This window comes from Brassica rapa, chromosome A09 (genome assembly GCF_000309985.2).
Source record: "Brassica rapa cultivar Chiifu-401-42 chromosome A09, CAAS_Brap_v3.01, whole genome shotgun sequence".
In the NCBI taxonomy this organism is placed as follows: Eukaryota; Viridiplantae; Streptophyta; class Magnoliopsida; order Brassicales; family Brassicaceae; genus Brassica; species Brassica rapa.
The window spans coordinates 42,958,777-42,971,235 of NC_024803.2; the positions used below are offsets into that span (position 1 = coordinate 42,958,777).

At 35.0% G+C, this 12,459-nt stretch overlaps 3 protein-coding genes across 5 annotated transcripts; 1 reads left to right on the forward strand and 2 right to left on the reverse strand.

Annotated features, from left to right (window-relative positions):
• Positions 1-15: 15 nt before the first annotated feature.
• Positions 16-2,641, reverse strand: LOC103843271 (serine/threonine-protein kinase SRK2A). The gene is made up of 10 exons (XM_009119975.3): positions 2,393-2,641; positions 2,161-2,291; positions 1,905-1,979; positions 1,728-1,829; positions 1,500-1,553; positions 1,322-1,414; positions 1,117-1,209; positions 869-973; positions 697-795; positions 16-608 (listed from the first exon to the last, which is right to left on the reverse strand). The coding sequence occupies exons 2-10, from the start codon at positions 2,278-2,280 to the stop codon at positions 276-278; spliced, it is 1,074 nt and encodes a 357-aa protein (XP_009118223.2). The 5' UTR covers positions 2,281-2,291; positions 2,393-2,641; the 3' UTR covers positions 16-275.
• A 491-nt stretch (positions 2,642-3,132) lies between these two features.
• LOC103843272 (transmembrane 9 superfamily member 1) lies at positions 3,133-8,032 on the forward strand. Of its 3 annotated transcripts, none has more exons than XR_004451388.1 (13): positions 3,357-3,437; positions 3,761-3,953; positions 4,036-4,140; positions 4,444-4,461; positions 4,557-4,654; positions 4,745-4,897; positions 4,998-5,132; positions 5,264-5,430; positions 5,575-5,669; positions 5,758-6,131; positions 6,250-6,523; positions 6,616-6,749; positions 7,793-8,032. XR_004451388.1 is itself a non-coding variant. In XM_033280021.1 (12 exons), exons 1-12 carry the CDS (start codon positions 3,357-3,359, stop codon positions 6,681-6,683), a joined length of 1,761 nt encoding a protein of 586 aa, XP_033135912.1. In that variant the 5' UTR covers positions 3,133-3,356; the 3' UTR covers positions 6,684-6,847. The 3 variants fall into 3 exon arrangements, 1 of the variants encoding a protein (XP_033135912.1); XR_004451389.1 differs by having other exon boundaries at positions 6,616-6,748; positions 7,790-8,032; XM_033280021.1 differs by lacking the exon at positions 7,793-8,032 and having other exon boundaries at positions 3,133-3,437; positions 6,616-6,847.
• Positions 8,033-10,155: 2,123 nt separating this feature from the next.
• Positions 10,156-12,399, reverse strand: LOC103843273 (zinc transporter 4, chloroplastic). Its single transcript, XM_009119977.3, has 4 exons — positions 11,806-12,399; positions 11,661-11,721; positions 10,813-11,522; positions 10,156-10,735 (listed from the first exon to the last, which is right to left on the reverse strand). The coding sequence occupies exons 1-4, from the start codon at positions 11,818-11,820 to the stop codon at positions 10,280-10,282; spliced, it is 1,242 nt and encodes a 413-aa protein (XP_009118225.1). The 5' UTR covers positions 11,821-12,399; the 3' UTR covers positions 10,156-10,279.
• Between the last annotated feature and the right edge of the window lie 60 nt (positions 12,400-12,459).

Here is a 12,459-nt window from a genome sequence, read left to right on the forward strand (position 1 = left end):
TAATAAACCAGCAAAAAACTGATTTAAAGATTCACTTCACAAAAAAATACACAAAACCTCTCATAAAATAAAAAATCTAATTTACATAATATTTAGTTTGATGTCACAATGCCTTCTAAGGACTCATTGATCAACCTCTGTTTGTTTTTCTTATACCAAATTTTACAAATCTTCAAAACCAAAACCAAAAGCTAAGCATTGTAACTGGCGAACACAAAAATCAAAAACGAGACTTTTAAGTTTCAGCAAACCAACGACAACCCGAACAAAAAAAATCAACTGATTCTCACGTCTCCACTTGCGTGTGCTTCCTTTACACTCTTATCATATTCATCCTCGTCTTCCTCTTCTTCCACCACCTCCTCTTCATCCACTTCTTCTTCCTCCTCTGTATCTCCCTTTCCTCCCCAGCCAAACCCTCCTATGGATCTGGAAACAGGCGGAGGTGTTTTGGCGTCATCCACTATCTTCATGATCTCTTCCGCGGTCTGGGGAGAGAAGGTTGGATTCTCTTTCTTGAAATATGCAGCTTGAGCTGTCTCTGTGAGTTCCCTAGGCAAGTTCTTCAGGAACCATGGGTGTTTCTTGATTTCTGCAATGGTTATCCTCTGCCAAAAACAACAACTCAGCTCAACTGTCAAACAAAACTCTACCTTCTGAAAACATTTAGCTCATTTGCTCTATGTATATATATACCTTGAGTGAATTGGCAACAAATATACGGGAAAGGAGATGTTTGCAATCCTGTGAGATGTGGACGTAGTCCGGGATCTTGTACTGAACGGCCATGATTTTCTGTATAAACAAGATCACACGTTGATGAAAAGGATGCGCGAGAGACAGCATGACTTAAAAGAAGAAACCTTACTTGTATTGTTTTCCTAAAGTTTTTGGGGTCTTCCTGGTCTTCGAATGGGTATGCTCCAACAAGCATGACATAAAGAGTTACACCACAAGACCATACATCAGCCATCTGAAAGAAAAAGAAGAAAGAAATTAAAAACCTTACCAATTTCCACACAGTTATTGTTCAGAAAGACAAAAAAGTAAGCATGACAGTTTCACTGGTTTGGGTAAAGTTCATTGCATTGAGCATGGTAATAGCAATAAGTTTACCTTGCCATCATACTCTCTCCTCGAAAGGACCTCAGGAGCAATATATGCTGGAGTTCCAACTGTTGATTTGGGCCTCGAGTGCAGTAGAGAGGACTATAAAAAGAAGGAAAACAAATCACCTGACAGTGCTTTTATGAAAGTGGGGAAGAACAAAAGGATTAAGCAGACAATGGCAGGACTTAATAATTTTTGTGTAGTGCCGGACCTTGGAATAACCAAAATCACAGATTTTAAGACGTGGAGCAGGACTTCCATCCAGGAGTGTATTCTCGAGCTTCAGATCTCTATGGCATATTTGCTGCGTAAAAATGGACACAAGGTGAGACCAAAGGATGGATAAACGAACAGATCCCAAACATCTAATAGAAATATATTTCCCTTACCATAGCATGGCAATAGCTAACACCTGATATAAGCTGCTGGAAGAAGTATCTCGCCTGGACAAAGAGAAAAAAAGGATTAGACTGTAGACCCTACAGACCAATTGTTAGATACGCTGATAACAAATAAAGAAGATTCACATGTTTTCTCTTCTTCCTAATCTAGCCAAAGATAGTACTTGTACAGTAGCAAAGGAAAGCAAAGCCACAATAATTAGATGGGAAGCTGACCTCATCCTCACTGAATCTTCCAGCACTGCAAATACGCTCGAAAAGTTCGCCACCAGCAGCATACTCCATGGCAATAGCAAGATGAGTTGGAGTCAACACAACCTATGGTTAAGCAAACTTCAGTAGATATCTCATTTTCACCATAGCGAGGAGAAGACATGTTATAAATTGACAAACCTCCTTAAATCGGATAATATTAGGATGGCGAAGTGATCTATGATTAATGATCTCTCTTGCCACATTCTCATCAATCTGCATCCCAAAAAAAACAACAAAGCCAATGCTCAGAAAATGAGATAACTAGCACTACAATGAGCTAAAAAGACAATCTTTTTAATACCAACGAGCTAAGAAGCTAATCAGGGTATATGAAATGAGAGATGATCAGCTCATAAGAACATTGAAAACATAAATATTCAGGTAGAGAGGGGACCTTAGGACCACGCTCGATGTACTTCATGGCAACGAGCTCTTTAGAGTTTTTAACCTTCATGAGCCTCGCCACTCCGAAATTCCCAGCGCCTATGTCTTTCACCAGCTCGTACTTCTCCATCTTCGCCAACCCTAATTACAAATTCTCGTTGCAATTGAAGCGCTATGAGCTAAGAAAGCACGACAATTTAACGTGGAGAATCCTAAAACAGAGACAAGAAACGAATCAGTACCTCCACCAAATCAAAGATGGGATTCCGAGATCTCGCGATTCACAAAAGGATTGATGTTAACGACGATGGAAAGGTGATTGATTGATTGAGATTTGGTTTGATGAGATTTGAAGGCAAAGCAAAGAATCGACCTTTTTTTTTTTGTTGTTTCGAATTTTTTTGTTTTTCTTCAAATAATAAAGGGAGATGATGATTGAAGATTGAAGAATCTCCCTCTCTCATGATGCTTCCTTTTTTTAATTAAATAATTAGTTAATTAATAGGATCATTAATTTTGTTAACGCAGTGGGACCCAGATGGTACCACGCCATACATCCATGTTTCCCTTTCTGATTTGAGCGCCGTTGTGTTGTACGGAAACACGCTTCTTTTTTATTGTTTCCTAATTACATACACTAATTTAATACAAATAGACAAAGAGGGGTAATAAATTGAGAGTTAATATGAGAAATGAACTGTGGATCTGATTGGTGGTAATGCCATTACTATAAATGTAAGATCTCAAATCATAAAATCGAGAAAATTAAACATCATATCTCTTGTAGAAAAACACTTTAATTAATCTAATTTATTAAACTTTGATAGGCTTTTTGCATTTGTGCACAGCAAAGAAGAAAATTGAGTTCCAAATGGGCCAATAAACTGAGTTTTGAGTTTCACATGGGCCTCTAAACTAATACATGATTCGAGGTCGATAGGCCCAATTAACTGAGTTTTCTTTTTCAACACAAAATCTCTCAAAGTGATTAACAGAGGATCTCTGCCGAACAAATAACAGTACTGCGCTCTCTTTCTCTTCTTCCTTGGTCACTCGCTCTCTTGATCGCTCCTTGCCGAGAAACGAGAGCGGGGAGCTAACACTTATCTCTCAACATCCGCCAAATTGAAATCAGAGTCATCGAGCATAGTCATTGTTCCAACGCATTCCCACCACCTCAGATCTGATCGTCCGCCGGGTTTCACGATGCCGTCCTCCACCGGCGCCGTATTGCTTCTCCTCGTCTCTCTTCTAGCAATTGCTCTCGCCTCCGATTCTGATCACAAGGTTAGAGTCCGATCTCCCCTGCGCCTGCATTTCAGTTTCTTATACACAGCTCGAAATCGAGCACCGTTTCTGTAGATCTCGTGATTCTCATAGCGTTTGTAATTGAACTTTTTCGTCCTTGGATCTGTTCGTTTTTGGAAGTGTCGGATCATCAATTTACTTTTTCGTTGCAATTCTAGGAAGATTTACGAATCAAAATTTGATTGAGACTCTCGTTGATTTGATACGTAGAAACGCTCTGTTATGATCAAATTATCATTTTGAAATTTGAAGAGAGAAACTAATTTGAACATGCTTTTGCTTTCCTTCTTTTTTTGTTCCAGTATCAAGCTGATGAGCAGGTTACCCTGTGGGTGAACAAAGTTGGGCCATATAACAATCCACAAGAAACATACAACTACTTCAGCCTTCCCTTTTGCCGTCCCTCTCAGAACGATGTTCACAAATGGGGTGGTCTCGGTGAAGTTCTTGGTGGAAATGAGCTTATTGACAGCGAGATCCCTATAAAGTTCTTGAGTATGTTTTGATACTTTCATATTGCTCATCTTACTTGTGCTCTAATTCTAATGCATTTTTCTGTTTTTTTTTGTTTCCACAGAAAATGTTGATAGAAATGTTATCTGTAAGCTTGAACTCGATGAAGCTAAGGTCAAGCACTTTAAAGATGCCATCGAATCTAGCTACTGGTTTGAATTCTTTATGGGTATGTTTCACACTCCCTTGTACTGTTGTACATGTTTCTGCTGAAGTAGCATAAAAAAAAAGGAAACTTTTTTTCATTTGCTGAGCTTGCTTTTGGTTCTTTGTTTAGTCATGAGAATCTAAAATATCCAATAACCAGTATCATTTACATCGTTTGAAGTTGTAGGGTATATAAGTTTACTTCTACCATTTCTCATAGTAATAGACCAGGAAAGGTCACTTCTTTGAAAGTTATTTCTCACAACTTTTCTTTTTGTGGCATCTGATTTGCGTGGACTTTCGTCGGATGGTTATAAAACTTCAGATGATCTGCCTTTATGGGGTATGAGCTTTTGTATATTTACTTGGATATCCAAAATTAATCATTTTTCACTTTTATTTTTAGATAGTTTTAATACGGTCTCATCGCTACTGTAGGCTTCGTGGGTGAGCTGCATTCTGACAAAAATGGTGAAAACGCCAAACACGTCCTCTACACACATAAGAACATTGTTGTCAAATACAACAAAGACCAGGTGGGTTGTTGCTACGCCATTAAGCAATAATATGGATACCATGTGATGTGAGCTACATGCAGTGATATTATTCATTTATTTGTTTTATAGATCATACATGTTAATCTTACTCAAGACAACCCAAGGCCATTGGAAGCAGGGAGGACAGTGGATCTGACGTATTCTGTGCAATGGATTCCAACAGATATCACGTTTCCTCGCCGTTTTGATGTATATCTGGATTATCCGTTCTTTGAGCACCAGGTAACTCTTAGCTTCTTATGTACCCTTCTGCTTTGGCTTTGATTTCACACTTCCATAATTTTTTTGTAAGCCTTCTAAGAGTTTTTTTTTCGTTTTGCAGATCCATTGGTTCTCCATCTTTAACTCGTTCATGATGGTTATTTTTCTCACTGGTTTGGTCTCAATGATATTGATGAGGACTCTCAGAAATGATTATGCGAAGTATGCTCGTGAAGATGATGATCTCGAGAGCTTGGTATGTTTCCTCAACTTTTATTTGTCCCAGCTGCAAAATTTTGGTTAGCTGTTATTACTCTCTTGGGAGTTTGTCCAACACTATTTTTGAAGTTGTAAAACCTTTTCTGACATTGGTATTGATGATTACAGGAACGGGATGTAAATGAAGAATCTGGTTGGAAACTTGTGCATGGGGATGTGTTCAGACCACCATGGAGTCTAGTTCTTCTCTCAGCTGTTGTTGGCACAGGTGCACAGTTGGCGTTGCTTGTCCTTCTTGTCATATTAATGGCCATTGTGGGGACTCTCTATGTTGGGTATGTATTACACTCGTTTCACTTGCAACTAACTTTGTCGTTTTGTTTATCCCCCTCTACTTTTTGGTAGTATTTTGTGGTCTTTGGCAGCAAGCTTCAGCTTATTGGTTGGAATTTTCTCACCACGTATTTTGATTATTTCAGGAGAGGAGCAATCGTCACTACATTCATAGTTTGCTATGCTCTAACTTCCTTTATCTCTGGTTATGTGAGTGGTGGGATGTACTCAAGAAGCGGGGGTATGACTTAATTTTCTTGGCAGATCTCTCCAGTGTTACTTTCCCCTTTGATTTTTTAAAAATTCATTTCTATGCCTAATTTGTTCAGGTAAACATTGGATCAAGTGCATGGTCCTCACGGCTTCTCTCTTCCCCTTTTTGTGCTTTGGAATCGGCTTTCTCCTAAACACGATTGCCATATTCTATGGATCCCTTGCGGCTATTCCTTTCGGGACAATGGTGGTTGTGTTTGTAATTTGGGGTTTCATTTCCTTCCCCTTAGCCCTCCTCGGGACAGTCGTTGGAAGAAACTGGAGCGGTGCTCCTAACAATCCATGCCGTGTGAAGACCATTCCACGTCCAATCCCTGAGAAGAAATGGTACTTAACTCCATCGGTTGTCTCCCTTATGGGAGGGTTGCTACCATTCGGAAGCATCTTCATCGAGATGTACTTCGTCTTCACATCCTTCTGGAATTACAAGGTAATAATAGTACCTGAACTGCTTGAAGGAGAGCCTCACTGTGCCTTGGTTTATCACAGTAAGAAAGAGTAAATTGAATGGCTCTTCCTGATGCCCTCTTTGGTTTTGGGTTTGACAGGTGTACTACGTGTATGGATTCATGCTGCTGGTATTTGTGATTCTGGTCATAGTGACGGTCTGTGTGACAATTGTGGGAACCTATTTCCTGCTGAACGCAGAAAACTATCACTGGCAATGGACTTCGTTTTTTTCAGCTGCTTCAACGGCTGTCTACGTCTACTTATACTCCATCTATTATTACTACGTAAAGACCAAGATGTCAGGATTCTTCCAGACAAGCTTCTACTTTGGATACACCATGATGTTCTGTCTTGGCCTCGGCATCCTTTGCGGTGAGCTCACTCTCTCTCAGCTATCTTGAAAACCAGAGTTTGGTATTTATGGACTTGAGACTAACAAATATCTTCCTCCGAAAATTTTGCAGGAGCTGTTGGATTCTTGGGATCAAACCTGTTTGTAAGGAGAATCTATAGAAACATCAAGTGCGACTAGATGGTTTATCGAAAAGGAAGAAAAAACATCCAATGTAGAAGAAATCTTCTTATGGGGATTATATATCCCTTATATATTAAAAGAGAAACATTACGACATATTTTTGTAGCCACATGTTATCATCACAATCATTCTTAGAATCTTTATAAAAATGTGTTGGTCCATATAAATATATAATAAGCTTTTTATTAAATTAACCATAAATTAATCATAAATGTTCTTCATTGTTTCCTTAAATAAAAATCATGGAATTATCTAATGTGACTAAAGTATATATGACAATTAATGATTTTGAATAATAAAGATTTGATAAAAATCAGATTATTCTCTATCATTTTTAATTCATTTTAAAATAAATTAAACAACTATATTAACTATATAATAAAAATTTAGATTTTTTCATATATGAATTTTAAAAAACGAATATAAATGATTAAAGTTGTTAAAAATCTCACACTGAAATTTTTGTGATCCATGGTTTAAAATTTATGTTATAACAGAATATAAATGATTACAAAATTACATAAGTAGGAAAACTCATTTAATAAATATTATATATATATATGCATATTAATATTTTTTAAAAATAAATTACATACCATATAAAATACATAAGTATTTTAATTTCGAATTTGATTTGAAATTTTTTGATAAAAATTTTGAATAATTATTGACAACTTAATATTTAGATTTTAAACTTTGCATTGAATGCTTTTAAAATTATAAATTACTAAAACTATTAAACATCCCATAAATTTTTTATTGTTATCATTGATTTAAAAAATTTGTTATAAAGAAATACAATTGATCAAAAATAAGATGAGTATAAAATATTTTTTAACAGATGTCAATATTAAAAATGTACTATATATCTATTTTAATATCATTTAAATTTAATTTTATAATATATAAAATAGAAAAAGTGTTTGTTTAGATAAATAAAATGTATTTAAGTATTTGTACCAATTTAATTATATACGTAATAGTTACTAAATTTTTAATTATTCAATATATATTTATTATTCATAATATGTAAAAAATATATAATACTTAAAAATAATGTATATATAATATTCATCACGCGCAAGACGCGGGTCTTAACCTAGTTATATATAAATACAGACAGTAGAGAGGAAAATTAAGATGGAGGGAGATGTCTTGTTATTTTCTCCCTTTTTGTTAAGTGAACAGTTTGTTCTCTTTAGATTAGAAACAAGTGGGTGTAATATACTACTACTACCTGTAATCTTCTTTTTCCTTATTCCTTTTCGTGTTTACTTCACTATCAACTACATCATTGAATATAGATAGTGTCCTTTAGAGGAGGCAATTGGATATAATCTTCAGTCTTCTATTTGTTTGTTAGCAATTTTGAATTTCGGTATTAAAAACTTCACATTTCAAACAATCAAACCAATTATACTAACACATTAAATTTTGAAATTAATTTACTTTTTTACCACATCAAAAAAAATGTCGCCGATATTGTTTATCCATGAGTCAAAAGGCATGATGTAGTGGTTATTCCTTTTTTATTCAAAATAATAAATAAAATAAATAAGTTATAAAAATAAGAATTTTTTTAAAAAAAAAAATTGAATAAATAAAATAAAATTGACTAATAAATAAATGTAAGAAAAATAAATTAAATAAAAATGTCTAAAATATTTTTTTAGAAATCTAAAATAAATAAATAAATTCAACATACCGATAATGGTTTCCGACATATTCATCATAAATGATGGTTTCTCGATATATCAAAGATGATAATTTTCAAAGATATTATTATTGATGTTAAGATATTGTTAATCATTTTACTTTCTTTAAGTATTTTTTTTTTATGATTTGATTCTGTCATTGTTAATATATGGATTTTGAATATCTCCACTTGCTAACATTTCGTTAATTCTTTTATAAGTTCAATGGATCACAAATTTTAATTCTTCTTAAAATTCTTGTTTTTCCAACATATTTTCCTAAATAAGTGCATCAATGCGAAAGCAAAAGGAAAAACGATAGCTCAGGTTCATTAAACTCTAAATATTCATCTGTCAATAACTAATCGAAAAGCAAATAGTTATTTTTTAATAATGTTAACACAAAGGTACTTAACCAAGAGTTTTATGTAACAAAAATAACATAAGAATATAAGACTAATATTTCTACCAGTATTAAATTTATAAATACTAAAATACTGTATTATACCATTGTGTTGAAGTCACATGCTGAGGCATTTTTAGTGCACTAATGTTAATTTTATAAATGCTAAAATCATATACTGTATTAATATTAAAAAAAATTAAACCACACATTTTATGTTTGGTTTTTCTCTATTGCTTTGTGATATATTTTATCAACTCTTTGATTTGAATGTAATATATTCTCTCTTTTGTTTTAGCATATGGTAAATTATCTATATTATCAAATGGTAAACCATGTTAAAAATAATACTCTATCCATTAATCTATAAAAATTAATATATAAATTCAAATTGAATTTTATGAATAAATAGTAGAAATATATATTTTTTTTATCATCAATATTATGTTATAGTTGCATTAACTATTTAAACCTATAAAAATATTTTGACATGTTTAAGAAAAAATAATTTAAATCAGAATCAAAACATAACAAAACAATAGAAGCCGGACGTCAAAAAAAAAAGAAACAAAACAATAAAAGCCATGATTTTAAAAATTCATATATAAAATCAAAATGTATTGAAAAACTTATGATCTCCTAAAAACTTATGTTCTTGTTTATAGCAATTTTCTCAAATATTTACCAAATATTTATCCGTCAAATTAAATATAACTGGAAATATATCAGCTACTTTTAATGACGTTTTCTCTCGTCGACTTTTTGGTGTTCAATTTTTTTTCTTGTCATTTTTTTCCTTCTTATTCATCTTTGACTCTAATTATATTTTTTCTCTCATTTTATCCATTTCAAACACTCTCAACTTTAGTTACTCTCAATTACTAAATTTTTACCAAGCAATCCTACATGTTCAATGCATGCTCTTCAATTATATGTCTTCTATTGCTATCATTTTCCCTATGCTTATTTTATTACATTTGATTATATTTGGTCCATTTTATTATTTAGTATTTAGTTGCCCAACGTATTTCTTCTTTAAGTTGTATTATTATCCACCCATTTGTATTTTATTTCTTTGTGTTATGATATATTTTGTTTAAATGGTTTAATGTATAAGTAATTATCAATTTACTATTCATGAGAATTATATAAATAGTTAAAAACATTGACATCTTAAACACACTGAGGCAAATTTAGTTTTAAATAATGCTGATGTTTAATAAGATAGACGCATTTTGAAAGACCAGATGAACGATGGTATGTTCTCACCTGTGTGGCTTACCCGACTTCTGACGTCGTCGTTGAAACCCACAAGGAACCATTGTTTAAATTCTAAACTATCTTTAAGCTTCTTTGATGGAATATGATTATATGGGACAAAGCTTGATGTATAAGTCATGTCTAAAACATTATATTATATGAATCACAGAGAAGAACTTGCGAGGACGTAACTTATTTGTTTCTACGGAAGATCAATAGCATGCAATCTACAAGAGCTACGCCCAAATGGCAAGCGCGGACATAAGTCCAGCTCCAAGGAACAACATTACATAAGACACAACTTGAAGCCTCATATTACAGCTCATCCTCTTGCTTAGAAAATCAGCTGCGATCAGGTCCACCAGAGCCATGTACACCAGTATCCCAGCCGAGAGCGAGTCCAGTATCCCCTCGGTGATCAGAGCTCCAGGGCTATGCGAGTTGAAAGAAGAGGCCACCGCGGTTCCGATCCCGATCCCTACAGGTGTCGTTAGTGCGAAGAAGCAAGCCATTACGGTCGCTGATTTGTTCTTAAACTGTGCTTGAGAGATGCATCCTCCGAGAGCAAACCCTTCAAAGAACTGGTGAAACGATAGAGCTGCTATTAGAGGCCTGATCGTGCATGGAGACTGAGATACTCCGAGGGATAGACCGATGATGATTGAGTGCGATACAATCCCAAGCTCCAATATCTGTAAAAATCAATGGTTTTAAACGCAATCTTAACATAATGTTTGAGCAAAGGAGTAAGTTATAAAGAGACTTAAACCTGTGAAACAACAACATGCCTAGCTCCATTTCCGACATCTTGATGTCCGTGCGCGTGTCCATGTCCGTGTGCATGTCCATCGCATGTACCAAGGCCATTAGAGTGACTATGTCTATGGTGAGCAGCATGAGCACGAATGCCAACAATATGCATCCCACCACCTTCCTCTTCACCAAAAACTTTATTATTACCATCACTCACTCTTTCAACAACCACAGGAACAACAACAGACGCCTCTTCACGACCAGACTCAACACCAACAACAGCAGAAGCTTCACTAGGAGCAGCAGCATTATCACTCCTCTCTTGCCTCCTCTCATAATACTGAGTCCCCATGAAATCCACAAGTAGAGTGATCAAAGCAGCCACCATAGCAAAGAACCCAGGAAACGGAAACTTAGACCAAGGGAACTCCGGCAAACAAGCATTGGTCAGAGCCTCAGTGCCGCCAGCAAGCATGTGGACAAAGCCAGTTGCTAGTATGACACCAGCTGCAAAGGCCTTAGCAGATACAAAGAGGTTCCCTTCCGTTTGGAGGAAGCGGCGGTTCTTGCCAACGAGAGGTATGGCTACACCTGCTGCTCCAGATAGGAAGATGGATGCAATGGCGACGAATTTGAGTACAAACGCAGCTGAGTCGTCTCTGCAGAGGTCAGATTCGCCGGCGTCACAGAGGATTTTGGGAGACGCCATCATCTGCAAAATGGACTCTTTTGTCGTTGTTTCGACGGTCCACACATCAAGAGAGAAACCCATTTCAGAAAAATTACAGTTTCGTAATCTAACAATCAATGGCGAATCTCATTTCAATTCACTAAAAAGCGTAGATAAAGTGTTCGATGAAATACCTGAGAGAGGATCTGTTCCTGATCCACTGAACAAGTACAGAGGAAACGATTTCCAAAGAATCTAAACACCAATTAAAGGATGATTATTCAAAAATCAGATTTCCAGAATTGAATAACAATGAGTTGTGATTATAAATTGACTAACATCGACGATGATCATGGGGAACAAAGAGAGAGTATATTCTTCTTCTTTCTCGGGATCAATGCGCAGAAAGCTAAACCTTTATTATAACCGAAAAGAAGGAAGAATGTTGGAGAAAGAGTGTCGACATTGTCAGCAAGAACAGGCTGCTCCGTGTCAGCTCTACACTGATGAGAGACTGACGCGATCCAAATCCTCTCTCAAACTTTGTCTATACTTAGCTAAATATGTCGACATTCTCATTTTATTCCTCTTTTTTCTTTTTCCTTTTTCTTGTGATTTTAGAGACTTTTAAGCTACTAGTGCATTCTTTTTCTCCTCTTCACTAGTATAAATAATACATTAATTCTTAACATTTTACCAAAAAAATAATAATACATTAAATTATACAACATTATACTGTATAAAGAGTATAAATGAACTAGTATTATTATATCTGTACAGTGGTCTTCTTTAGCTGTAAATGTTGTAATGGTAATTTTTTGTTTGTTTGTTAAATCGAGTAGTCTACATATTTGTTTGTGTATGCTGAGAGGTAATGAAATTGACCATCTACATTTGACTGCTAATGCATTGATAGTTTTATCACTTCCCTGCATCTCAAACACTATAGCTTCCCACAAAGGTTACATCATCAAAACAAAGATTGACTTAGTT

What these genes read in the sequence shown, in the direction of transcription:
- LOC103843271 (XM_009119975.3), bottom strand. Translation starts at nt 2,280, where the DNA reads ATGGAGAAGTACGAGCTGGTGAAAGACATAGGCGCTGGGAATTTCGGA. An exon ending in ACATCGAGCGTGGTCCTAAG is followed by an intron (nt 1,980 to 2,160) that starts GTCCCCTCTCTA and finishes TTTGGGATGCAG; the next exon opens with ATTGATGAGAATGTGGCAAG. An exon ending in GAAGATTCAGTGAGGATGAG is followed by an intron (nt 1,554 to 1,727) that starts GTCAGCTTCCCA and finishes CTCTTTGTCCAG; the next exon opens with GCGAGATACTTCTTCCAGCA.
- LOC103843272 (XM_033280021.1), top strand. Translation starts at nt 3,357, where the DNA reads ATGCCGTCCTCCACCGGCGCCGTATTGCTTCTCCTCGTCTCTCTTCTA. An exon ending in CCTCCGATTCTGATCACAAG is followed by an intron (nt 3,438 to 3,760) that starts GTTAGAGTCCGA and finishes TTTTTGTTCCAG; the next exon opens with TATCAAGCTGATGAGCAGGT. An exon ending in CATCCTTCTGGAATTACAAG is followed by an intron (nt 6,132 to 6,249) that starts GTAATAATAGTA and finishes TGGGTTTGACAG; the next exon opens with GTGTACTACGTGTATGGATT.
- LOC103843273 (XM_009119977.3), bottom strand. An exon ending in AGGAACAGATCCTCTCTCAG is followed by an intron (nt 11,523 to 11,660) that starts GTATTTCATCGA and finishes CAACGACAAAAG; the next exon opens with AGTCCATTTTGCAGATGATG. An exon ending in GGCATGTTGTTGTTTCACAG is followed by an intron (nt 10,736 to 10,812) that starts GTTTAAGTCTCT and finishes TGATTTTTACAG; the next exon opens with ATATTGGAGCTTGGGATTGT.